Source organism: Macaca fascicularis, chromosome 7 (assembly GCF_037993035.2).
Source record: "Macaca fascicularis isolate 582-1 chromosome 7, T2T-MFA8v1.1".
In the NCBI taxonomy this organism is placed as follows: domain Eukaryota; kingdom Metazoa; phylum Chordata; class Mammalia; order Primates; family Cercopithecidae; genus Macaca; species Macaca fascicularis.
This window is the reverse complement of record NC_088381.1, coordinates 134,822,506-134,843,664: the sequence shown is the minus strand read 5'-3', so window position 1 is coordinate 134,843,664 and position 21,159 is coordinate 134,822,506. Positions and strand designations below refer to the sequence as shown.

The following is a 21,159-nucleotide window of genomic DNA, read 5'->3' as shown; positions in this document are numbered from 1 at the left end:
TAAACACAAAGGTCAGTACCTTATGTATATTTTTGTTTGTGAATCCTCTTTTCTACCCCACATAATTTTAAAAAACTACATTAAGCAATAACTATAGATCTATGTTGATGGGCATACAATATATTAATTTATAATTTATGAAAATAACATAAGTAGGGGAAAAGGTATGAAGTTGTTGTATAATATTGAAACTAAGTTGGTATTAATTCAAATTAGATTGTTATGAGCTAAGATGCTAATTGTAATTCCCCAGGAAAACACTAGCACAATAACTAAATAATAGTAAATGTCACAAGGAGAATCAAAATGGTACACCAGAAAATATCTATACAGAAAAAAAGGAAGTAATAGAGGAGATAAAAAAACAAAAATGATATAATATATATAAAAATAGCAAAATGGAAGAAACTCTTCTTTATAGTAATTGCATTAAATGTACATAAACTATCCAATTCAAAGATGGAAACTGGCTGAATGAATTAAAAAATACTATAATCCAACTAGAATCATGCATTGCATAATGACAATTTGATAGACAACAGATGACATATACAACAGTGGTCCCATAATATTATAATACTATATTTTTCCTGTACCTTTTCTATGTTTAGATATGTTTCAAAACACAAATACTTACCATTATGCTACATTGCTTATGGTATTCATTACAGTAACATGCTGTACAGTTTTGCAGCCTAGGACTAGGAACAACAGGTTATACCATTTGGCCTAGGTGTGTAGTAGGTTATACCATCTAGGTTTGTGTAATTATACTCACTCTGTGATATTCGCATAAAAACAAAATCACTGAACAATGCATTTCTCAGAACATGTCTCTGTTGTTAAGTGGAGTATGATTGTCTATGCTATCTACAAGAGATTCAAATTAGATTCAAAAGATCCAAATAAGTTGAAGGTGAAGGAATGGAAAAAGATATTCTATGGGAGCTGTAGCCAAAAGAGAGCTAGAAAAGCTACAGTAATATCAGACAAAATCAACTTTAAAACCAAAACTGTTATAAGAGACAAAAAAGATGTTACATAATGATAAAAAGGTCAGTTCATCAAGAAGACATAACAATTATTTAAAAAATACATAAAGCAAAAACTAATAATAATGAAGAGAGAAAAACTTCAAAAATAAGAGTTGGATACTGCAATATTCCACTTTTAATAATAGTTAGAGTAACTAGTTAGATCAACAAGTACAAGAGAACAGCAGTCCTCAATGTTTTGGGCACCAAGTACTGTTTTCATGAAAGATAATTTTTCCACAGACGGGGTCAGTGGGGATGGTATGGATAAAACTGTTTCACCTCAGATCATCAGGGATTAGTTCCTAGATCCCTTGCATTCACACTCCTATGAGAATCTAATGTTGCCGCTGATCTGAGAGGAGGTAGAGCTCAGCAGTAATGCTTGCTTGCCCACTGCTGCTCACCTCCCACTGTGCGGACCGGTTCCTAACAGGTCATGGACTGGTATCAGTCCTTGGCCTGCGGCTTGGGGACCCCTTCAATAGAAGACCTGAACAACACTATAAACCAACTAGACCTAACAGCCATATAGGAACACTGTGTCTGATACCAGCAGAATACACATTTTTTTCAAGTGAACATGAGGATATACCATATATATTAGGCCACAAAATAGGTCTCACAAAATTTAATAAGATTGAAACCTTACAGTGTATTTTTTCTGACCATAATGGAAGGAAATTAAAAATCAATAACAGAAAGAAATCTGGGACCAGGTGCGGTGGCTCATGCCTGTAATCCCAACAATTTGGGAGGCCTAGGTGGGTGGATCACCTGAGGTCAGCAGTTCGAGACCAGCCTGGCCAACATGGCAAACCCCCATCTCTACTAAAAATACAAAAATTAGCTGGGTGTGGTGACACATGCCTGTAATCCCAGCTACCTGTGAGGCTGAGGTAGGAGAATCGCTTGAACCCAGGAGGCGGAGGTTTCAGTGAGCCGAGATTACGCCACTGCACTCCAGCCTGGGAGACAGAGCAAGACTCCATCTAAAAAAAAAAAAAAAAAAAAAAGAAAGAAAGAAAGAAAGAAAGAAAGAAAGAAAGAAAGAAATTTGGGAAATTCACAAGTATGTGGAAATTAAACACATTTAAAAAAATTTATTTATTATTATTATACTTTAAGTTCTAGGGTGCATGTGCATAACGTGCAGGTTTGTTACATAAGTATACTTGTGCCACGTTGGTGTGCTGCACCCATCAACTCGTCAGCACCCAACTCGTCATTTACATCAGGTATAACTCCCAATGCAATCCCTCCCCCCTCCCCCCTCCCCCCTCCCCATGATAGGCCACGGTGTGTGATGTTCCCCTTCCCGAGTCCAAGTGATCTCATTGTTCAGTTCCCACCTATAAGTGAGAACATGCGGTGTTTGGTTTTCTGTTCTTGTGATAGTTTGCTGAGAATGATGGTTTCCAGTTACATCCATGTCCCTACAAAGGACATGAACTCATCCTTTACTATGGCTGCATAGTATTCCATGGTGTATATGTGCCACATTTTCTTAATCCAGTCTGTCACTGATGGACATTTGGGTTGATTCCAAGTCTTTGCTATTGTGAATAGTGCCGCAATAAACATACATGTGCATGTGTCTTTATAGCAGCATGATTTATAATCCTTTGGGTATATACCCAGTGATGGGATGGCTGGGTCATACGGTACATCTAGTTCTAGATCCTTGAGGAATCGCCATACTGTTTTCCATAATGGTTGAACTAGTTTACAAACCCACCGACAGTGTAAAAGTGTTCCTATTTCTCCACATCCTCTCCAGCACCTGTTGTTTCCTGACTTTTTAATGATTGCCATTCTAACTGGTGTGAGATGGTATCTCATTGTGGTTTTGATTTGCATTTCTCTGATGGCCAGTGATGATGGGCATTTTTTCATGTGTCTGTTGGCTGTATGAATGTCTTCTTTTGAAAAATGTCTGTTCATATCCTTTGCCCACTTTTTGATGGGGTTGTTTGTTTTTTTCTTGTAAATTTGTTTGAGTTCTTTGTAGGTTCTGGATATTAGCCCTTTGTCAGATGAGTAGATTGCAAAAATTTTCTCCCATTCTGTAGGTTGCCTATTCACGCTGATGGTAGTTTCTTTTGCTGTGCAGAAGCTCTTTAGTTTCATGAGATCCCATTTGTCAATTTTGGCTTCTGCTGCCATTGCTTTTGGTGTTTTAGACATGAAGTCTTTGCCCATGCCTATGTCCTGAATGGTACTACCTAGGTTTTCTTCTAGGGTTTTTATGGTATTAGGTCTAACATTTAAGTCTCTAATCCATCTTGAATTAATTTTCGTATAAGGAGTAAGGAAAGGATCCAGTTTCAGCTTTCTACTTATGGCTAGCCAATTTTCCCAGCACCATTTATTAAATAGGGAATCCTTTCCCCATTTCTTGTTTTTGTCAGGTTTGTCAAAGATCAGATGGCTGTAGATGTGTGGTATTATTTCTGAGGACTCTGTTCTGTTCCATTGGTCTATATCTCTGTTTTGGTACCAGTACCATGCTGTTTTGGTTACTGTAGCCTTGTAGTATAATTTGAAGAAAACACATTTTTAAATAACCAGTGAGTCAAAGAGGAAATCACAAGGGAAATAAGAGAATAATTTGAGACAAACAAAAATGAAAACATAACATATGAAAATTCAAGAGATGCAGAGAAACAGTGTTCAGAGGGAAACTTGTAGCTATACACATCTACTTTTAAAAAGAAGAAAAATTTCATATCGATACACTAATCTTCCACCCTAAGAAACTATAAAATAAAGTGTAAACTAAACCCAAAGCAAACAAGAGAAAATAATAAGAATTATAGTGGAGATAAATGAAATAGAGAACACAAAAACATTGAAAGAATCAACAAGACCACAGTTGGTCCTTCAAAAGTATCAGCAAAATTAACAAATCTTTAAGTAGGCTGACAAAAAGAGGAAAAGATTCAAATTACTAAAATCAAGAATGAAAGTAGGAACATTGCATGAGCTTACCGAAGTGAAATGACTACCAGAGGATTATTTCATAATCATTAAATACTAGGAACAACTGTATGCCAACAAATTGCATGACCGAGATAAAACAGACAAGTATTTAGAAACACAGACACTACCAAAACCAACTCAAGAAGAAATAGAAAATCTGAATAGAAATACTAAAAAGGTTGAATCAGTACATAAAAATACTTTCAACAAGGAAAAGCCCAGGACCAGATGGCCTCATTAACTAATTCTATTAAATGTTTAAAGAAGAATTAACAAAAATTATCTACCAACTCTTCTACAAAATATGAGGAGGGAACATTTCCTAGCTCATTTTAAGTGGCCAGTTTTACCCTGACACTAAAGACAATGACATCTAAGAACAAAAAAACTACAGGCTAATATCCTTTATGAATACAGATGCAAGTATCCTTAACAAAATACTAGGAAACAAAAACAAATACTATACTAAAATGATTATACATCAAGACCAAGTGAGATTTATTATAAAAATGTAAGAGTGGCTCAACATAAGATGATAAGTCAATGGAATACATCATGTTAACAGAATGAAGGGAAAAAAAACTTCACAAATGATCATCTCCGTTAATATAGAACAAGCATTTGATGCAATACCCTTTCAGGATAAAACACTCAGAAAACTAGGAATATAAGGCAACTTCCTGAATTTGATAGAGGCATCTATACAAAACCCACAGCCAACATCTTCCTTAATAATGAGACTGAAAACTTCCGCTAAGTTCAGGAAAAAGGATGTCTGCTCAGGCCAATTCTACTTAACATTGTGCTCAAAGTTCTAGCCAGGGAAATTAGGCAAGAAATAGAAATAAATGCCTTCAAATTGGAAAGGAAGTAGAACTATATTCACAGATGACATGGTTTTATATATTTTTTTATACACACACACACACACACACACACATATACACACACACACACACATATATTCCTAAAACATCCATAAAAAGAACAAGTAGAGCTAATAATCAAATTTAGCGAAGTTGCAGAATACATGAAGAACACATAAATATCAGCTGTATTTTTATATTCCAATACTGAAACATTCAAAAATAAAATTAAGAAAACAATTCCATTTACAATAGCATCAAAGAGAATAAAATATGCAGAGTAAATTTAACCAAAAAATTATAAAACCTGTATATCAAAAATTACAAAACATTGCTGAAAGAAATTAAAGGCAAATAAATGGAAAGACATATGTGTTAATGGAATGCAATACTTAATATTGTTAAGATGGCAATATTGCCCAAAGCTGTCTACAGATTCAATGCAATCACTGTCAAATCCCACTGGTGTGTTTTGTAGAAATAGAAAAACCTATCCTGAAATTCATATGGAATCTCAAGGGAACCTAATAGCTAAAACAATCTTGAAAAAGACAAAGAAAGTTGGAGGATTCATAATTCCTGCTTGCTTTCTTTCTTTTCTTTTTTTATTTTTGAGACGGAGTTTTGCTCTTGTTGCCCAGGCTTGGGTGCAATGGCACCGTCTTGGCTCACTGCAACCTCCGCCACCTGGGTTCAAGCAATTCTCCTGTCTCAGCCTCCCAAGTAGCTGGGATTACAGGCACCCGCCACCATCCCCAGCTAATTTTTTTTTGTATTTTTAGTAGAGATGGGGTTTCACCATTTTGGCCAGAGTGGTCTCAAATGCCTGACCTCAACTGATCTGCCCACCTCGGCCTCCCAAAATGCTGGGATTACAGGTGTGAGTCACCGTGCCAGGCTAATTTCTGCTTTTTAAACTTACTTAAAAGCTATGTAATCAAAACAGCATGGTACTGGGATAAGGCAAACATAGGTTAATGGAATAGAACCCTCAATTGTGAGGGTCCAGAAATAAGCACTCTTAACTTCATACTTAATTGATTTGAGACAGGAGTGCCAAGGCAATTAATTGGGAAGAACAGTCTTTCAATAAATTATGCTGGAACAACTGCATATCCATATGCAAAAGAATGAAGTTGAAACCTTGCCTTACACCATACACAAAAATTAAGTCAAAATGGATCAAATACCTAATTGTATTATAAGAGCTCAACTATAAAATTCTAAGAAGAAAACATAAAGGTAAATCTTCATGACTTTGGTGATGGATTTTTAGATATGACACCAAAAGTACAAGCAACAACAGAAAAATTAGATTAACTGGACTTCATCAAACTTAAAAACTTTTGTGCAAAGAACATTATCAAGACAGTGAAAAGACAAAATACAGAAAGGAAGGAAATATTTGCAAATCCTATCTCTGATAGAGTCCAGTATCCAGCACATATATAAGGAACTCTTACAACTCAATAATAAAAAGACCAACAACCTGCTTGAAAATGGGCAAAAGGCGTGAATAAACATTTTTCCAAAGAAGCTATACAAATCATCATCAAGTATATGAAAAGATGTTCAGCATCCTTAGTCATTAGGGAAATGCAAATCAAAACCACAATGAGATGCCATTTCACACCCACTCAGATGATAAGAATTAAGAAAAAAAGAAGGCCCGGTACAGTGGCTCACACCTGTAATCCCAGCACTTCGGGGGGCCGAGGCTGGAAGATTACAAGGTCAGGAGATCGAGACCGGCCTGGCCAACATAGTGAAACCCCTTCTCTACTAAAAAAAAAATTAGTCAGGCGTGGTGCCGGGCACCTGTAATCCTAGCTACTTGAGAGGCTGAGGCAGGAGAATCACTTGAACCCGGGAAACTGAGGTTGCAGTGAGCCAAGATTGGGCCACTGCACACCAGCCAGGGCGACAGTGAGAGATTCCATCTCAAAAAAAAAAAAAAAAAAAGAAAAAAAGCAAATGCTGGCAGGGATATACAGAAACTGGAACCCTCATACATTGCTGTTGGGTATATAAAATGATGCAGCTCTGTGGATAATAGTTTGGCACTTCTTTAAAAGTTAACATAGAATTATCATGACAATGAATTCCACTCCTAGGTGTATATTCAAGAGAACTGAAACAGGTGTTCAAAATAAAAACATACATGAATGTGCCTAACACCGTTATTTTAATAATCAAAAAGTACACACAACCCAAATGACCATCAGCTAATAAATGGATAAACTAAATGTGGTATACCTTACAATGGAATATTGTACAGCCACAAAAAGGAGTACTGATACATGCTACCACTTGGATAACCTTGAAAACATTGTTTATTTAGTGATAGAAACTAGACATAAAGAGTTACATATTGTATGATTACATTTGTATGTTATGTCCAAAATAAGTAAACCTACAGAGACAGCCAATTAATGGTTGTCAGGGGCTGGGGGCAGAGGGAATGGAGAATAGACTGCTTAATGAGCAAGGTGTTTTTTTGGGGGGGTAGTGATAAAATGTTCTGGAACTGGATAAAAGTAATAGTTGTGCAACACTGTGAATGTAGTAAAAGTCACTGAATTACACACTTTAAAATTAGAATGGTGAATTTTATGTTATGTGAATTTTACTTCAATTCAATTAAAAAAGAAATTCTTTCTTAAGCCAGCATAATAAAAACATTGTTCTATAAAAATCTATAAAAGCTTTATAGTTTCCTCTTCCCTGTTTGGGTCTCTAATACACCTGGAGTTGATTTTTGTATACTGTGAGATAGGGGAACCAATTTCATTTATTTTCATATAGATAGCCTGTTGTCCCAGCATCATTTATTGAAAAAATAACTTCTCTATAATTCTGCACTATAAATTATCATACACTAAGTGACCATATGTGTGTTGATGTGTTTTGGGCTTTAAATTCTGTTCCATTGGTCTAAATATTAATTCTGGCACCATTAAGAAGTTACTTTAATCATATCATTATACTAAACCTTGATATTTGGTAGAGCAGGTCTTCCCACTTTGCTCTTATTCTTGTTCAATACTGTCTTTGTTGTTTTTTTTTGCCCTTTGCAATTCTATCTATATAAATTTTAGAAGTAAAATTTAGATCACCTGAGGTCAGGAATTCGAGACCAGCCTGACCAACATGATGAAATCCCATTTCTACTAAAAATACAAAAATTTAGCTGGGCGTGGTGGCGGGCGCCTGTAATCCCAGCTACTCAGTAGGCTGAGGCAGGAGAATCGCTTGATCCCGGGAGGGGGAGGTTTCCGTTAGACGAGACTGTGCCACTGCATTCTAGCCTGGGCAACAAGAGTAAAAGTCCATCACAAAACAAACAAACAAACAAACAATCAAAAAACAAACAAACAAAAACCTTCGGATTTTATTTCCTATGTTTGTACAGAAAAGTACAGAAAACTTTTGAAGGATACCCTTCAAAATGATAAAAATGTTTACTTTGGGGAGGAGTGTGAGGGTAAAAAAAAATGAATGAGAGGGTGGTTCAAAAAGGGTATTAATCTTATCTATGTTTTGTTTTCTTTTTTTACTGAGTGTGTGCTCATGTGCTACTTGCCTGATTAAAACATTTCAGTAATGAAAACCATGGTGGGGGACTGTCTGAGAAAATAAGTGGCCACCATACTCAACAACTAGGGAGAAATAAGGAATGAATAGGGTCTCGTACATAGATGATATCTAATAATAAGGAAGTAGAAGCAGCCACTAACTGAGAATTACAAGCAGTTTTTTGAGATAGAAGGAATAGAGCAAAGTATTAATTCAGGAAAATTGTTTTAAATAGAAAGAACAAATAATTCAGCCCTGATGGCCTTTATTTTAGTATAACAAGAAGAGGAGAATATAGGGGAAACTGAGTCAAGGGCAAAGGTCTGAAAATTGCAATTTGGCAATGTATATAAGGTTGTCAATAAGAGAGATGAACCAAAGGCTTGCCATGGAGTAGTGAGGATCTACCTAGAGTAAGTAGAATTAGTAGTGAGTTAAATCAGAACAAATGAGAAGGAAAAATGCCAAATCACTCACAAAAGAAATAACATTCTACTTTTAGAGAAGTAATCTGTATTTCTACTATCTTATGCAACTCATAGCATGGAGGAAACAATTTGTCCCAGATGATCTCAAACTTTCTTTAGATATGCAATGTAATTTTGACTGTGAATTATTAAATAATAGAATTTTCCTCATTAAGGAAAACTGTAATGGGAACACATAATTTTCCTAGGAACTGTGCTGATTCTTTAATTAGTTAATTTATTTTTTTCTGTCTTAAAGCTAATTTCACTGGTTGGGCAGACATTTTTAAAAGAAGAAATGGAGAGTTATATTATAAAAATCAGAATACATAGTCAAAATATCTTTTCCCCTTTTGAGCGCTGTAGTCCTTTGAAATGGCAGTATGAATGCCAATAAAGTAAACATACAAATTTATATTTGATGCCAAGGTAATTCATAAATGAACACACATTTTCTCTTCTAATAATTATTTTTGCCACTTAAAGTTTTAAAGAAAAGTTTAAACTTAAAGTCGCAAGGCTGTACAATAGAAATTCTCTGTTATTTGAATTTAATGTTGGGTAGCTAGTGAGCAAATTTACAATAATCAGAGTGAGTTTCCCAAAGCAACCATGTACAAAGAAGTACAGCTTCAACAGCTACAAATTTGTCAGTCTCTATGGTGGAGATTTTTGGATCCCTTGAGCAGCTTGGTGGCCAACTCCAAAATGTGTATCCTTTCCTTCCAATTTCTCTTTTTAGAGATCATTAAGGTAGGCTGCATTTTCTATAAATCCTATTTTTCATCCAGGTGTGTGACATAGCACCTGAACTAACAATAATGATTGATTACAGGCTGGGCGTGGTGACTCACACCTGCAATCCCAGTACTTTTGGGAGGCCGAGGCAGGTGGATCATGAGGTCAGGAGTTTGAGATCAGCCAGTTCAAGACCAGCCTGGCTAACATGGTGAAGTCCTATCTCTACTAAAAATACAAAAATTAGCTGGGTGTGGTTGCACATGACTGTAATCCCAGCTACTCGGGAGGCTGAGGCAAGAGAATCGCTTGAACCCAGGAGGTGAAGGTCGCATGAGCTGAGATTGTGCCGCTGCACTCCAGCCTGAGCCAGAGAAAAACTCTGTCTTAGAAAGAAAAACAAAAACAAAACAGATTGATTACATGTGAATACCTAAATGGGTTATTTCAGAAAATATACATCATATGTCTTCTCAGAGCTTCTAATACTAATCTTTCAGAGGTTATAATTAAATGTTACAAAGTTTTATTAAAGAAAAAACTGTCCCTGTGGTCCCAGCTACTTGGGAGGCTGAGGTGGGAGGATTGCTTGAGCCCAAGAGGTGGATGATACAGTGACTGTGCCGTTGCACTCCTGCCTGAGCAATAGAGTGCGACCCTATCTAAACAAACGAACAACCTCCCAAAACTTGTCAATCCAATATATCTTGAGTTCATTTAGGCATTTGAAAAATAGCTCATAAATACCTTGTCAATAGAGAAAGGTCTGTAGGTTTTGATGCGCTGAAATAGAAATATGTTAGTTAGTTAAGCAATTACAACCAGCAGGGTTTCTGGTAGTATGTGAAACGGCCTAGCCTAAAAAACAGTTTTATCAGTGACTTGAATGAAAGCATGCTTAACATATTTGCTGGTGACAGAAGCTACAAAAGACAAGTAATACACTAGATAGCTGATATAAATTTTAAAAAGACCTCTTAGTAGACTGATGGGCTGAATCCAACAAAATGAAATTTAACAAAAAATGTGAATACCTAAATTTAGATAAAAATTCATAATACAAAAATCTATAAAAATTCATGATTCATATTTACAATGAAAAATCACTTAGATGGCAAATATACGAAGTATGACTATAAAGAGATCTTTTTTATAAATTTAAAAATTTAAATATTCATATAAGCTTGTTTTTTTACAAGGAATATTTACACTTACTAAAATTCTCTCATTGCTTTAAAAATTTCAGAATTTTTGTTGCTCTCAGTGGTAGTAATCCATCCTTATTATTATTTGGTTTCCTGTGTAATTGCCTTTTAGGAAAATAAAAGGTATAATATTGCTGAAACCTGCATGCCAGGATTAATTTCTTATGGCGCTTATAAAATGCATAGAAGAATGTTTGTTTTATGGTTAGCATTCAAAAATGATTCTCTATTATCATCACTATAGTCACTTAATATATTTACTTACTATAGGAACAGAATATGATGACTACTTGTCTATTTCATGAAAGTTTCTTTTTTCCTTTCTGAGAGATGAGCCTTGCTCTGTCATCCAGGTTGGAGTGCAGTGGTGTGCTCACAGCTCACTGCAGTCTCAAACTCCTGGGCTCACAGAATTCTCCCACCTCAGCCTCCCAAATAGCTAGGACAACAGGTGCACACCACCACACCCAGCTAAATTTACTTTTTGTAGAGACAGGGGTTTCACTATGTTGCCCAGGCTGGTCTTGAACTCTTGGCCTCAAGCAATCCCCCCACCTCAGCCACCCAAGTGGCTGCGATTACAGGTATAAGCCACTGTTTACACGGAACGATTCTTATACATCATAGGCATGGCGAAATATATCTCTTTTTAAAATCTCAGTCTTAATAACTTAGTTAATAGACATCAATTCCATCAAGATGAATGATGCATCATATCTTTTCATGGGATATATTTACCAAAATTTATACAGTCTACACTATGTGCCAACTTGTGCTGGGTGCTGGATAGACCATATGAATAAAAGAGATGTGACTTGTGTCCTCATGGATCTTCCCACCTACAGTTCTACAGATAAATTAAGTAAACACATGAATAAGTATATAATTGTAACTATAAGTGCTATAAAGGAAAATAACATGGTGCAATGATAGAGAATAGCTGCAGGCATAATTTAGGTGGGCAGTGTGGATTAGAGAATTCCTTCTGTGAGAAAGAGACAAACCAGAACAGAAAGAATGCGTAGGAGTTAGCCAGGCAAAAAGTGGGTTTAAGAACATTTTAAGTAGTGGGGACAGCATATTCCCTGAAGAAAGAAAAAGTTATATGGAGCTTATTAATCAATAAAGCACAAGAGAGAAGAACCTAGAAAGCAGGGAGGAGCCGGATTATACAGAATTTAGCAGAACATTTCAAGGAGTTTTGGTAACGATAAATGTGATAAGAATCCATTGAAGGGTTCAAGTAGAGAAGTGACATGATTTACTTTATTTTAAAAAGCTGACTCAGGCTGTGAGTTGAAGATTGAATTGAAGGGAGCTAGTGTGGAACTGATGAGACCAGTCACTGAAATAATTAAGGTGAAAGATGAAAGATGATAGCTGATTAGACCAAGTTGTCCTTGGGAATTTACAATGCCAAGTGAATCTAGAAGAGTCACCAGTAAGTCTCACAGAATTTCCTAAAATGGCATTCAGAGTAGCAGACTAGTTTTTTATCTATGAAAATACTAACAGTCATAATATACTTATAAAACTGGTTCATTTGAGAATGTGTTTTCTCAGCCAGGCACAGTAGCTCACGTCTGTAATCCCAGCGCTTTGGGAGGCTGAGGTGGTCAGATCATGAGGTCAGGAGTTAGAGACCAGCCTGGTCAACATAGTGAAACCCTGTCTCTACTAAAAATACAACAAATTGCCGGGTGTGGTGGCAGGTACCTGTAATCCCAGTTACTTGGGAGGCTGAGGCAGGAGAATTGCTTGAACCCAGGAGGCAGAGGTTGCAGTGAGCCAAGATCATGCCATTGCACTCTAGCCTGGGTGATAGTGTAAGACTCCGTCTCAAAAAAAAAAAAAAAAAAAAAAAAAGAATATATTTTCTCTTATATTATATTGTGACTTCCTTAAAGGCAGGGCCTAGGTCATATCTAACCACTTAAAAACACACAGCATCTAGCAGAATGTTATACACATATTAGTGTCAGAAAAAAAAATTTGGTGAGTCAACGTAAAACATACATTACGTCATAATATTATCATAAAGATAGTTTCATCTCATGGACTGCTTGAGAAAAAACTGCAGTCCTAAAATTATGTGTCAGTTTGTTCCAGAATATTTGAAAGAACATTGTGAGGAATAAAACTTGGAAAGTGAAGTTTATTTCTATTGACTTACAATACCAGACTCTGAAGATAAGTTACTGAATTAGTCCATTTTCACAAGGCTATAAAGAAATACCCCAGACCGGGTAATTTATTAAGAAAAGACGTTTGATTGACTCACAGTTCAGCATGGCTGGGGAGGCCTCAGAAAACTTAGAATCATGGCAGAAGGCAAAAGGGTAGTAAGGGACATTTTTCACAAGGTGGCAGGAAGGTGAAATGCCAAGCGAAGAGGGAAGAGCCCCTTATAAAATCATCAGATCTCGCGAAAGTTCACTCACTATCACGAAACAGCATGGGGGAAACTGCCCCTGTGGTTCAATTATCTCCACCTGGAGTCTCCCTTGACGAGTGGTGATTATGGGAATTATGGAGATTACAATTCAAGATGAGATTTGGGTGGAGACACAAAGCCTAACCATACCAGTTATAACATGTGTTAAGAGGCCAGGCATGGTGGCTCATGCCTGTAATCCCAGCACTTTGGGAGGCCAAGGTGAGCAGATCACTTGAGGTCAGAAGTTCGAGACTATCCTGGCCAACATGATGAAACCCCGTCTCTACTAATAATACAAAAATTTGCCAGGTGTGGTAGTGTGTGCTTGTAATCCCAGCTACTCAGGAGGCTGAGGCAGGAGAATCGCTTGAACCCCAGAGGTGGAGGTTACAGTGAGCCGAGATTGTGTCCCACACTACAGACTGGGCAAAAAGAGTGAGACTCTGTGTCAAAAAAAGAAAAAAACAAATGTGTTAACATATCAAGAAAGTTCACTTAATTTTGATGGCTTTCTTGGCTGCTTTGGTGATTAATGCCTTTACCTATGATCTACATCATCTGCCTAGATAGCAGAGATTCTGTGTCTTACCAGAATAATTTTCTCTCCTATACGTTAACTTTATTATGTATTTGGGTATTTAGGAAAAAACCCCAAAGAACAACAGTTCCACACTTCTTAACAACTGTATTACCTTTCACGCTTTTAAAAAAAAATTTCATTATCATTTTGATTACACAATCAAAAATTATTTCTCAAGTATCCATGGTCCTATTTAAATCACATGTCTAAGTTTCCTCTGATAACTCAAAATTTGATCCCAAACATACAATAAATTAAAAAAAATTTCAGGGAATGTAAAACTGTTTTGTACTTATCTACAAAGTCCACAGGCCCAGAAAAAAAGAAAAAGAAATAAAACTATCTTTGACATTTCCCAGAAAGCCACTAGAAAATCACAAAAGTTTGCTCTTTAAGCACAGATAAAGAGTGGTAATATCAAAAAAGAAGCCCAGTCTTCCCTAGGTTATATTTCCATAGGGAAAATTTTATTAATGTAAACATATTAAAAATTGTATGCTTTGTGTAAAGTCCCTGGAGAACTGTTAATGCTCTCCCTGTTTACATTGCTTTCTTTTTCCTTTTTAAAATTGTGGTATTCAAGATTTGCCATTTGCAAATCTTCTTTGAGAAATGTCTATTCGAGTCTTTTGCTCACTTTTGTTTTTATTTATTTATTTTTAATTTCAATAGGATTTTTGGGGGAAACAGGTGGTGTTTGATTACATGAATACGTTATTTGGTAGTGATTTCTGAGATTCTGGTGCACCCATCACCTGAGCAGTGCAAACTGTACACGGTGTGTAGTCTTTTACCACTCAACCCCCTCCGACACTTTCCCCCCGAGGCCCCAAAGTCCACTGTATAATTCTTATGCCTTTGCATCCTCATACTGATAGATGCAGGAGGTAGATAAGGTGGAGGGTCCCAGGAGAATCTCCAACCCCCTGCGCACTGGAATGATGGGGTGGAGCCATGGGAAGCTTGGAAGTTCGCACCATTGCAATGGGGAGGAGCCTGGGCTCTTCAGCTTGCATGTGTGGTGGCCTGCAATTCAATCTGTGAGGCGGGAAACCTGCTAGCAGGACTCTTCTCTCACTTTGCTGAGGGTTCCTGTTTCTCCCCGCTTTTTTTCACACAATAAACCCTGTTCTACTCATCCTATAATGTGTCCATGCAACTAAATTATCCTGGTTGTGTAACAAGAACCCGTTTTTTATTTCTACAACATTTTTGGTGCCCAACATGGGGCTTGAGAAAAGATAAGTACCAAGCAGATCTAAAAATATTTTTTCCTTTCGGTTCTCTCTTTCTCCTCAGACCTCTTCAGAGGGTAGAGGAAACCATGCACCATCCCATCCCAACAGCTGCAGGCATGTGCAAGATGGACCAGAGAATGACAGCTCCTCCACTCCTCTCCCTGCCAGGGCTGGGATGCATGGCCCAAGCGTGCCCAATGGCAGGCTAGCTAATGCTCTCTGCCTTGCATTCATGGAGCCTTCCCCTCCCCAGGGAAAGGGTTTCCACTCTGTAGGAAAGCAATTAAGTTTTTCTCACTGGTAGAAGAATCTATTTGCATAAGAATAAGAAGTTCTTCCCCAGGCATCTTTTTCTTTTCTCCACCCTATTAGCATTTAACACAGCCCTGCATTTAAGCTGTCTTTCCCTTTTCTCCACTGAGTCAGGAGTTCATTTTTAAGTTAGGGTTTTTTTTTTTTTTTTTTTTCCTTTTGGAAGACATTTTGCTGGACCAGGAATAATGGGGATCACTGTTTATATTCTCTGTAGAGTTTTAATTGTGAAAAAGGATTTGTTAGTTTGGTCTTAGGCTGTAACCAATCTGGTGTGATTTGCATGATTTTCCTATGGTCAGTAGCAAACTTTGCTGCAGGCCTGGGGTTCAATGAGTCCCTTCCAGTTTAACATCTCTGTGACCTTTGCTATTTATTGATTCTCTTCCCCTCCACGAACTGCCTTGGATTTTCCTTTCTCTGAGTCTTTAGTAAAGTTTGAAAGCCAGAAATATTGGCCACTTTGCATGACTAAAGTTAGGTAGTAAGGGAGTTAAAAAGTACCTTCTTAAAGAGTGCTCAGCTTAATTAAAAGTGGGTATTCATTATAGGTATATTCAAAAGGCCTTCATGTTTTTCTTTTCTTGGATCGTGTTTTGCTGGAAAAAGGTTTTTTTCTCAGTTGACCGAATTATTTTTCTCCATTTGTCTTGCCACCCTTAATGCACGCATGAGCAGGAGAGACCTCTATTTTCTTCAAGGAACTCCAGGAATTAAAAGTGGATAGATCTCTCTCAGAATCTGTTTTTGCCCCATCTATGCCTGTTTATTAGGCTTTAGAAGCTGCATGTTTTCCTAGCCCTATCTCTTAAACGGCTATATCCAATAATTCAATTAGGAGATTGGTAAGCAAAAGATCTTACGGTGACTGGGTTTTGTTTTGCCTGTCTGTGTAGTTATATATGTGTTGTGTGTGTGATGTGTATAAAAAGAGTTCTAATTAATTGGCCTAAAGGAAGATAAGTGCTTGGATCAAAAATTTTTTTAAAGGGAGGATAAAAGGTATGGTACCTTTCAGTTCATGTGACTTTAATCTTTGAGAAATAAAAACAACCCTTAAAGAATATTGGTAAAAAGCAGATGTCATCAAAATATAAACAGGCGGACTAAATTATGCAGGTCAGGTGCTAGGTTTGCTAAATATTTTAAGTTTATAAACTGCTTTTTGGGTTTTAAGAACTATTTGACTTGCCTGCTCCATAATTGGTAAGGCTGGGGACATGTAGAAGTAACCATATCTTTAATTATGCTGGAAGGAGTTAAACCTTGGCAGCACCTAGCACATAATGAAAACAACTTACCAGGTTTTACATTAAAGTAAAAAATTGCAATGAATTTACCATTATAACATATAACTCAAACTACTGGAAATAAATTTACATGTGAGGTATGTAAAACTAATAAAATGTGTTTTTAGTAAAAGATTATAAAAAGGCATAAAAATGTAAATTCTTGCCTAGGGTTAAAGGGTTGTTTTGAATTAGATAAACCAAAGCTCAAAGTTCAAACAAGTGGTAGAAGGACTGTAAAAATTAATCTTGAAAAATATTCCATGTGTAAACATATTGACTTAATTAAAAAAGGCATTATATGGTTTTTCAGCGAATTGATCATTGAAATAAAAGCACAACAAGATACTCTTAAGGCACTAATCTGCTCTTTTGCAAAATTTGTAAAGGGTTATAATAGGTTTTTGCTTTTTTAAAGTATCTGAGTCATCATTTTGGCAAAATAAATAATTTATGGTAATCTGGAATTCTATTTCATAACAGCAGTTGTTTTAATCCTCTGATATATTCAATAGGCTTCCCAAAATCAAACTTCAGTTTCAAAATTGTTTTTCCTGATATCTGGCTTTTTGAATGCTACAGAGGTCCCCTGGGGCATCCAGAAAAGAAGTAAGCAGGATTATTTGGCATATTTAGTTACATGGGATTGCTAAATGGTGTTTCATCTTCTTTAAGGTTATATTTTGGGGAATAATACTAATATATGTCCCAAAATTGTATGAAATTTCCAAAATTCTAATGTCTAAAGTATATGCTATCAATCATAATTAAGGTTGTTATGTCAAGTTATTATAAACCACAGGGATAACCAAACTCCTTTGTCAATGGTGATTCTAACTGTAACTACCCTGGACATTTTGTTATTCAGAAAATTTTTGTCTTGTTTTGATCCTTTTCCAAAGATGGTTTATTATCACCTATAGGACTTTAACAGGTGCTCTCAAATGCAGGTTTCTAATAACTTTGGAGATTGTGACATTGGAACAAAGGAAAAATGTACAGGACTCAAAAAGAAATAAAATGTTCATGAATATTAAGCAACACAAGAGTTAACTAAATGGGGCCACGTGCAGTGGTTCATGCCTGTAATCCTAGCACTTTGGGAGGCTGGGGCGCGTGGATCACCTGAGGTAAGGAGTTTGAGACCAGCCTGACCAACCTGGTGAAACCCTGTCTCTACTAAAAATACAAAAATTAGCCGGGTGTGGTGGCAGGCGCCTGTAATCTCAGGTACTTGGGAGGCTGAGGCAGGACAATCGCTTGAACTTGGGAGGTGGAGGTTGCAGTGAGTTGAGATCATGTCATTGCACTCCAGCTTGGGTGACAAGAGCAAAACTGTCTCAAAACAAACAACAACAAAAAGAATTAACTAAATGGACTAAATGCAGAAAACTGAAGCAATCTTTTTGAGTTTTTTGGAACATTGCTGATCCTTGTTTTATTTTTCAGATTCATGGAAACTGATTTTGAACTATTTACAGTCCTTAATCAAGTAAGGAATACTGTGAACAAAATTTGGAGAATGTTTGTTTCTCTCTGCCTTGTTCCTCTAGAATTTGGAAAGTATCTATGAGTATTCCTAACTTAAGGCAATACAGTTGTTTGGATCAGTGCACTAAAAGTCCACTTTCTTTTGCAATTGGATAAACTAGTTGTTTTACCAAGGCTTTGATTGAAAGGGTGTGTTTCCCTTTCAGGAATCAAACTTGACTTGCAGAGCTGATAAAAGCCAAGTGAGAAAACTGGCCTCATACCCTTGTCTACCCAGTCCCTGTACAGGGTTCCTGACCTGTGGTCAGTAAAGAATGTCTCTTTCTAACAGGCCCAGGATCTCCAAGTTTATCCTCGGACCTTAAGAGGAGAGGATCACCCAACTCACAGGTATTTGAGGATACAAAACCCATGGGCTTTGCTTTAAAAGGTCATATCTGAGATTCCTTGTGGAACAGAGTTCCATCAAAGCCAGTCTAAAAGGCCTATTAAGAAACAGTTATTCTTGCTATACTTTATGCAAATAATCAGGCCATATATAAGACTATTTTGCAAACAACTCAGTCCTATCATGATTTTTTTTTAAACAAAAATATGAACTGGAGAGAGAGAAATTATGTTTCACAATTTATACACTTGTCACTGCATTCTAAACTCCTAGTTGTTTTTAAGTTTTAACCTACATTTTAGACTAACCCTGCATGTTCCAGCAATCTCCAGCTGTAGCTCAGAAGGAACAAAGGGATGGGTAATACAGAAATCTGGATCGATATTCTAGTTCTGAGCAATTATCCTGCAAATCCTGCCAGGTGATTGGAATAAATAGGATGCCCATCACCTGGAGGTTTCCTTTTTGGGAAAGTAAGACCAAGGGAGATAACCAAAGCCAAGCACCATGCACCCAAATCCTAGGAAGCATAAATATAGCCACCAGTTATTTGGGCGTGTCATGAGACATTCTTTTCTCTCCCTTGTTGGAGGAGGACTCAATTCCACAGCTTCACCTTAGCATTCAGCTTATGATAAGGAGTCCATGCAAACCCTCCCCACCCTGAGACACATTTTTGTCTCAAACTCAACTCCAAGCTATGGGTCAAAGCCCTAGGAAAGAACACTAGATCCGAGGGATCCAGAGGTCGACGGTAATGGAAGTTAAAAGGCACAATGCAGGTAAATGACTGATTCCTGCCGGTTAAGCCAAGCTTCTTGTTTCATGGATAAAGGTCATGCTAGTATCTGTCACATAAATGAGGTCTGGGGAATTCAAGGCTACTGACAGCAGGGGAGATAGGGTGTACATGGTTAACAGCAGATACTCCCACCCTTTAGGCTCCCCTGTTAACATGGGTGAAAGCCAGTTTAAAACCTATGGGTGGCACCCTGTTGCAGTCACTGGGATACAAGGGTGGCAGAAAGAAAGAGGAACACCTCACTTTCCCTCCCTCACACACCCTGGGTATATGCTAGGAAGAAAAAGGAACTAGGGACACCTGCTCCCCTCTTTCTAGATGAGTAGTCATTCATCTTCAGTCTGTATCCCTTTCACTTGCATCCTGAACCACTGGGACTCCTCTGAAAAAAAACAACAAAACACCTTTTTTTTTTTTTTTTCTTTTTCCTCCTCTGTCCTCTCTTCCCAGATAGGTAACTGTGTCTCTATACTATGGGGCACTCCCACTGGATACATCTTCCAAACTGAGAAGAGTTAATTTCCCAGACCTTAAACTGATTGGCTTAGGATTGAGCTCAGGGGACACGAACCCAAAAGCCTGGCATGCTAGCAAAAGGGTAAAAGTTTTTCTTACCAGTCAAGCTTTTGGTCCCTCTCTCCCTGTACAGACTGGTCAAAGGACACGAGATTTTTGAGCTCTCCTCACCTGCTCCTTGTTTCATTTTGATACAAGTTTTCCAATAACCTGGTTTGTCTCTTGTCACCTTCAGGCCATCAACCTCCAAACAGTCATGCAACTGGAGGCTTGGCCGATGGTCCCTTTTACTGGGGACCCTTAGATATGCCTCTGAGGGAGATCTGACTGCTGTTTACCAAAACATTGCCCCTTACCAGCAGGGAGCAGTTAAGACTGGTCTTCATCCTTATCCTTATTTTAGCGGCAGTTAAATGTACGTCTTCAGTGGGGGAATGATAGATGCAGTAGGCAGATAAGGCGGGGGATCCCTGGAGAATCTCTGATTGGCCTGCGCACTGGGAGGATGGGGTGGAGCTACGGGAAGTTTGGAAGCTCGCACCATTTGCGTAGAGGGGAGGAGCCTAGGGTCTTCAACTTGCCTGTGGGGTGGCCTGCAATTAAATCTGTGGGGCGGGAAACCTGCTAGTAGGACACTCTCTGGCTTTGCCAGGTGTTCCCATTTCCCTTTTTCCTTTTCACCCAATAAATCCTGCCCTACTCACCCTACAATGTGTCCACGTGCCTAAATTATTCTGGTCTTGTGACAAGAACCTGTTTGTTTTTTCTACAACGATACCCTCGCTCATTTTTGAATCAGGTTGGTTTTCTGTTGAGTTTTAGGAGTTCTCTGTTTATTCTGGATATTAATCCCTTGCCAGGTATATAATTTGCAAATATTTTCTCCCATTCTGTAGGCTGCCTTTTTCTCTGTTCATAGAATCTTTGGATATGCAAAGATTTTAAATTTCCATGCAGTCTAATTTGTGTACTTTTTGCTGTTGTTGCCAGTGCCTTTGGTGTCATGTCCAAGAAATCATTGCCAAGTCCAATGTCATAAAGTTCTGACTCATATTTTCTTCCAAGAGTTGTATTGTAGGTCTTAGCTTTAGGTCTCTGATCCATTTTGAATTAATTTTTGTATGTGGCGTTAGATAAAAGTCCAAGTTAATTCTTTTGCAAGTGAATATCCAGTTTTCCCGGGACCATTTTTTGAAAAGACTGTCTTCCCCACTGAATGGCCTTGGTACCCTGGTCAA

General features: G+C 37.5%; 1 protein-coding gene across 44 annotated transcripts in view; it reads right to left on the bottom strand.

The window, feature by feature from the left end:
• Positions 1–21,159, bottom strand: part of GPHN (gephyrin) — a 734,620-nt gene that overhangs the window by 231,724 nt on the left and 481,737 nt on the right. For 15 of the 44 annotated variants that reach the window (XM_045397540.2, XM_015454295.3, XM_015454297.3 and 12 more), the window contains one exon: positions 10,411–10,446. The exons of the other annotated variants lie outside the window; for them this stretch is intronic. In XM_045397540.2, coding sequence (XP_045253475.1) covers positions 10,411–10,446 — 36 coding nt within the window. The remainder of the gene's footprint in view (positions 1–10,410; positions 10,447–21,159) is intronic. 44 annotated transcript variants of the gene reach the window in all.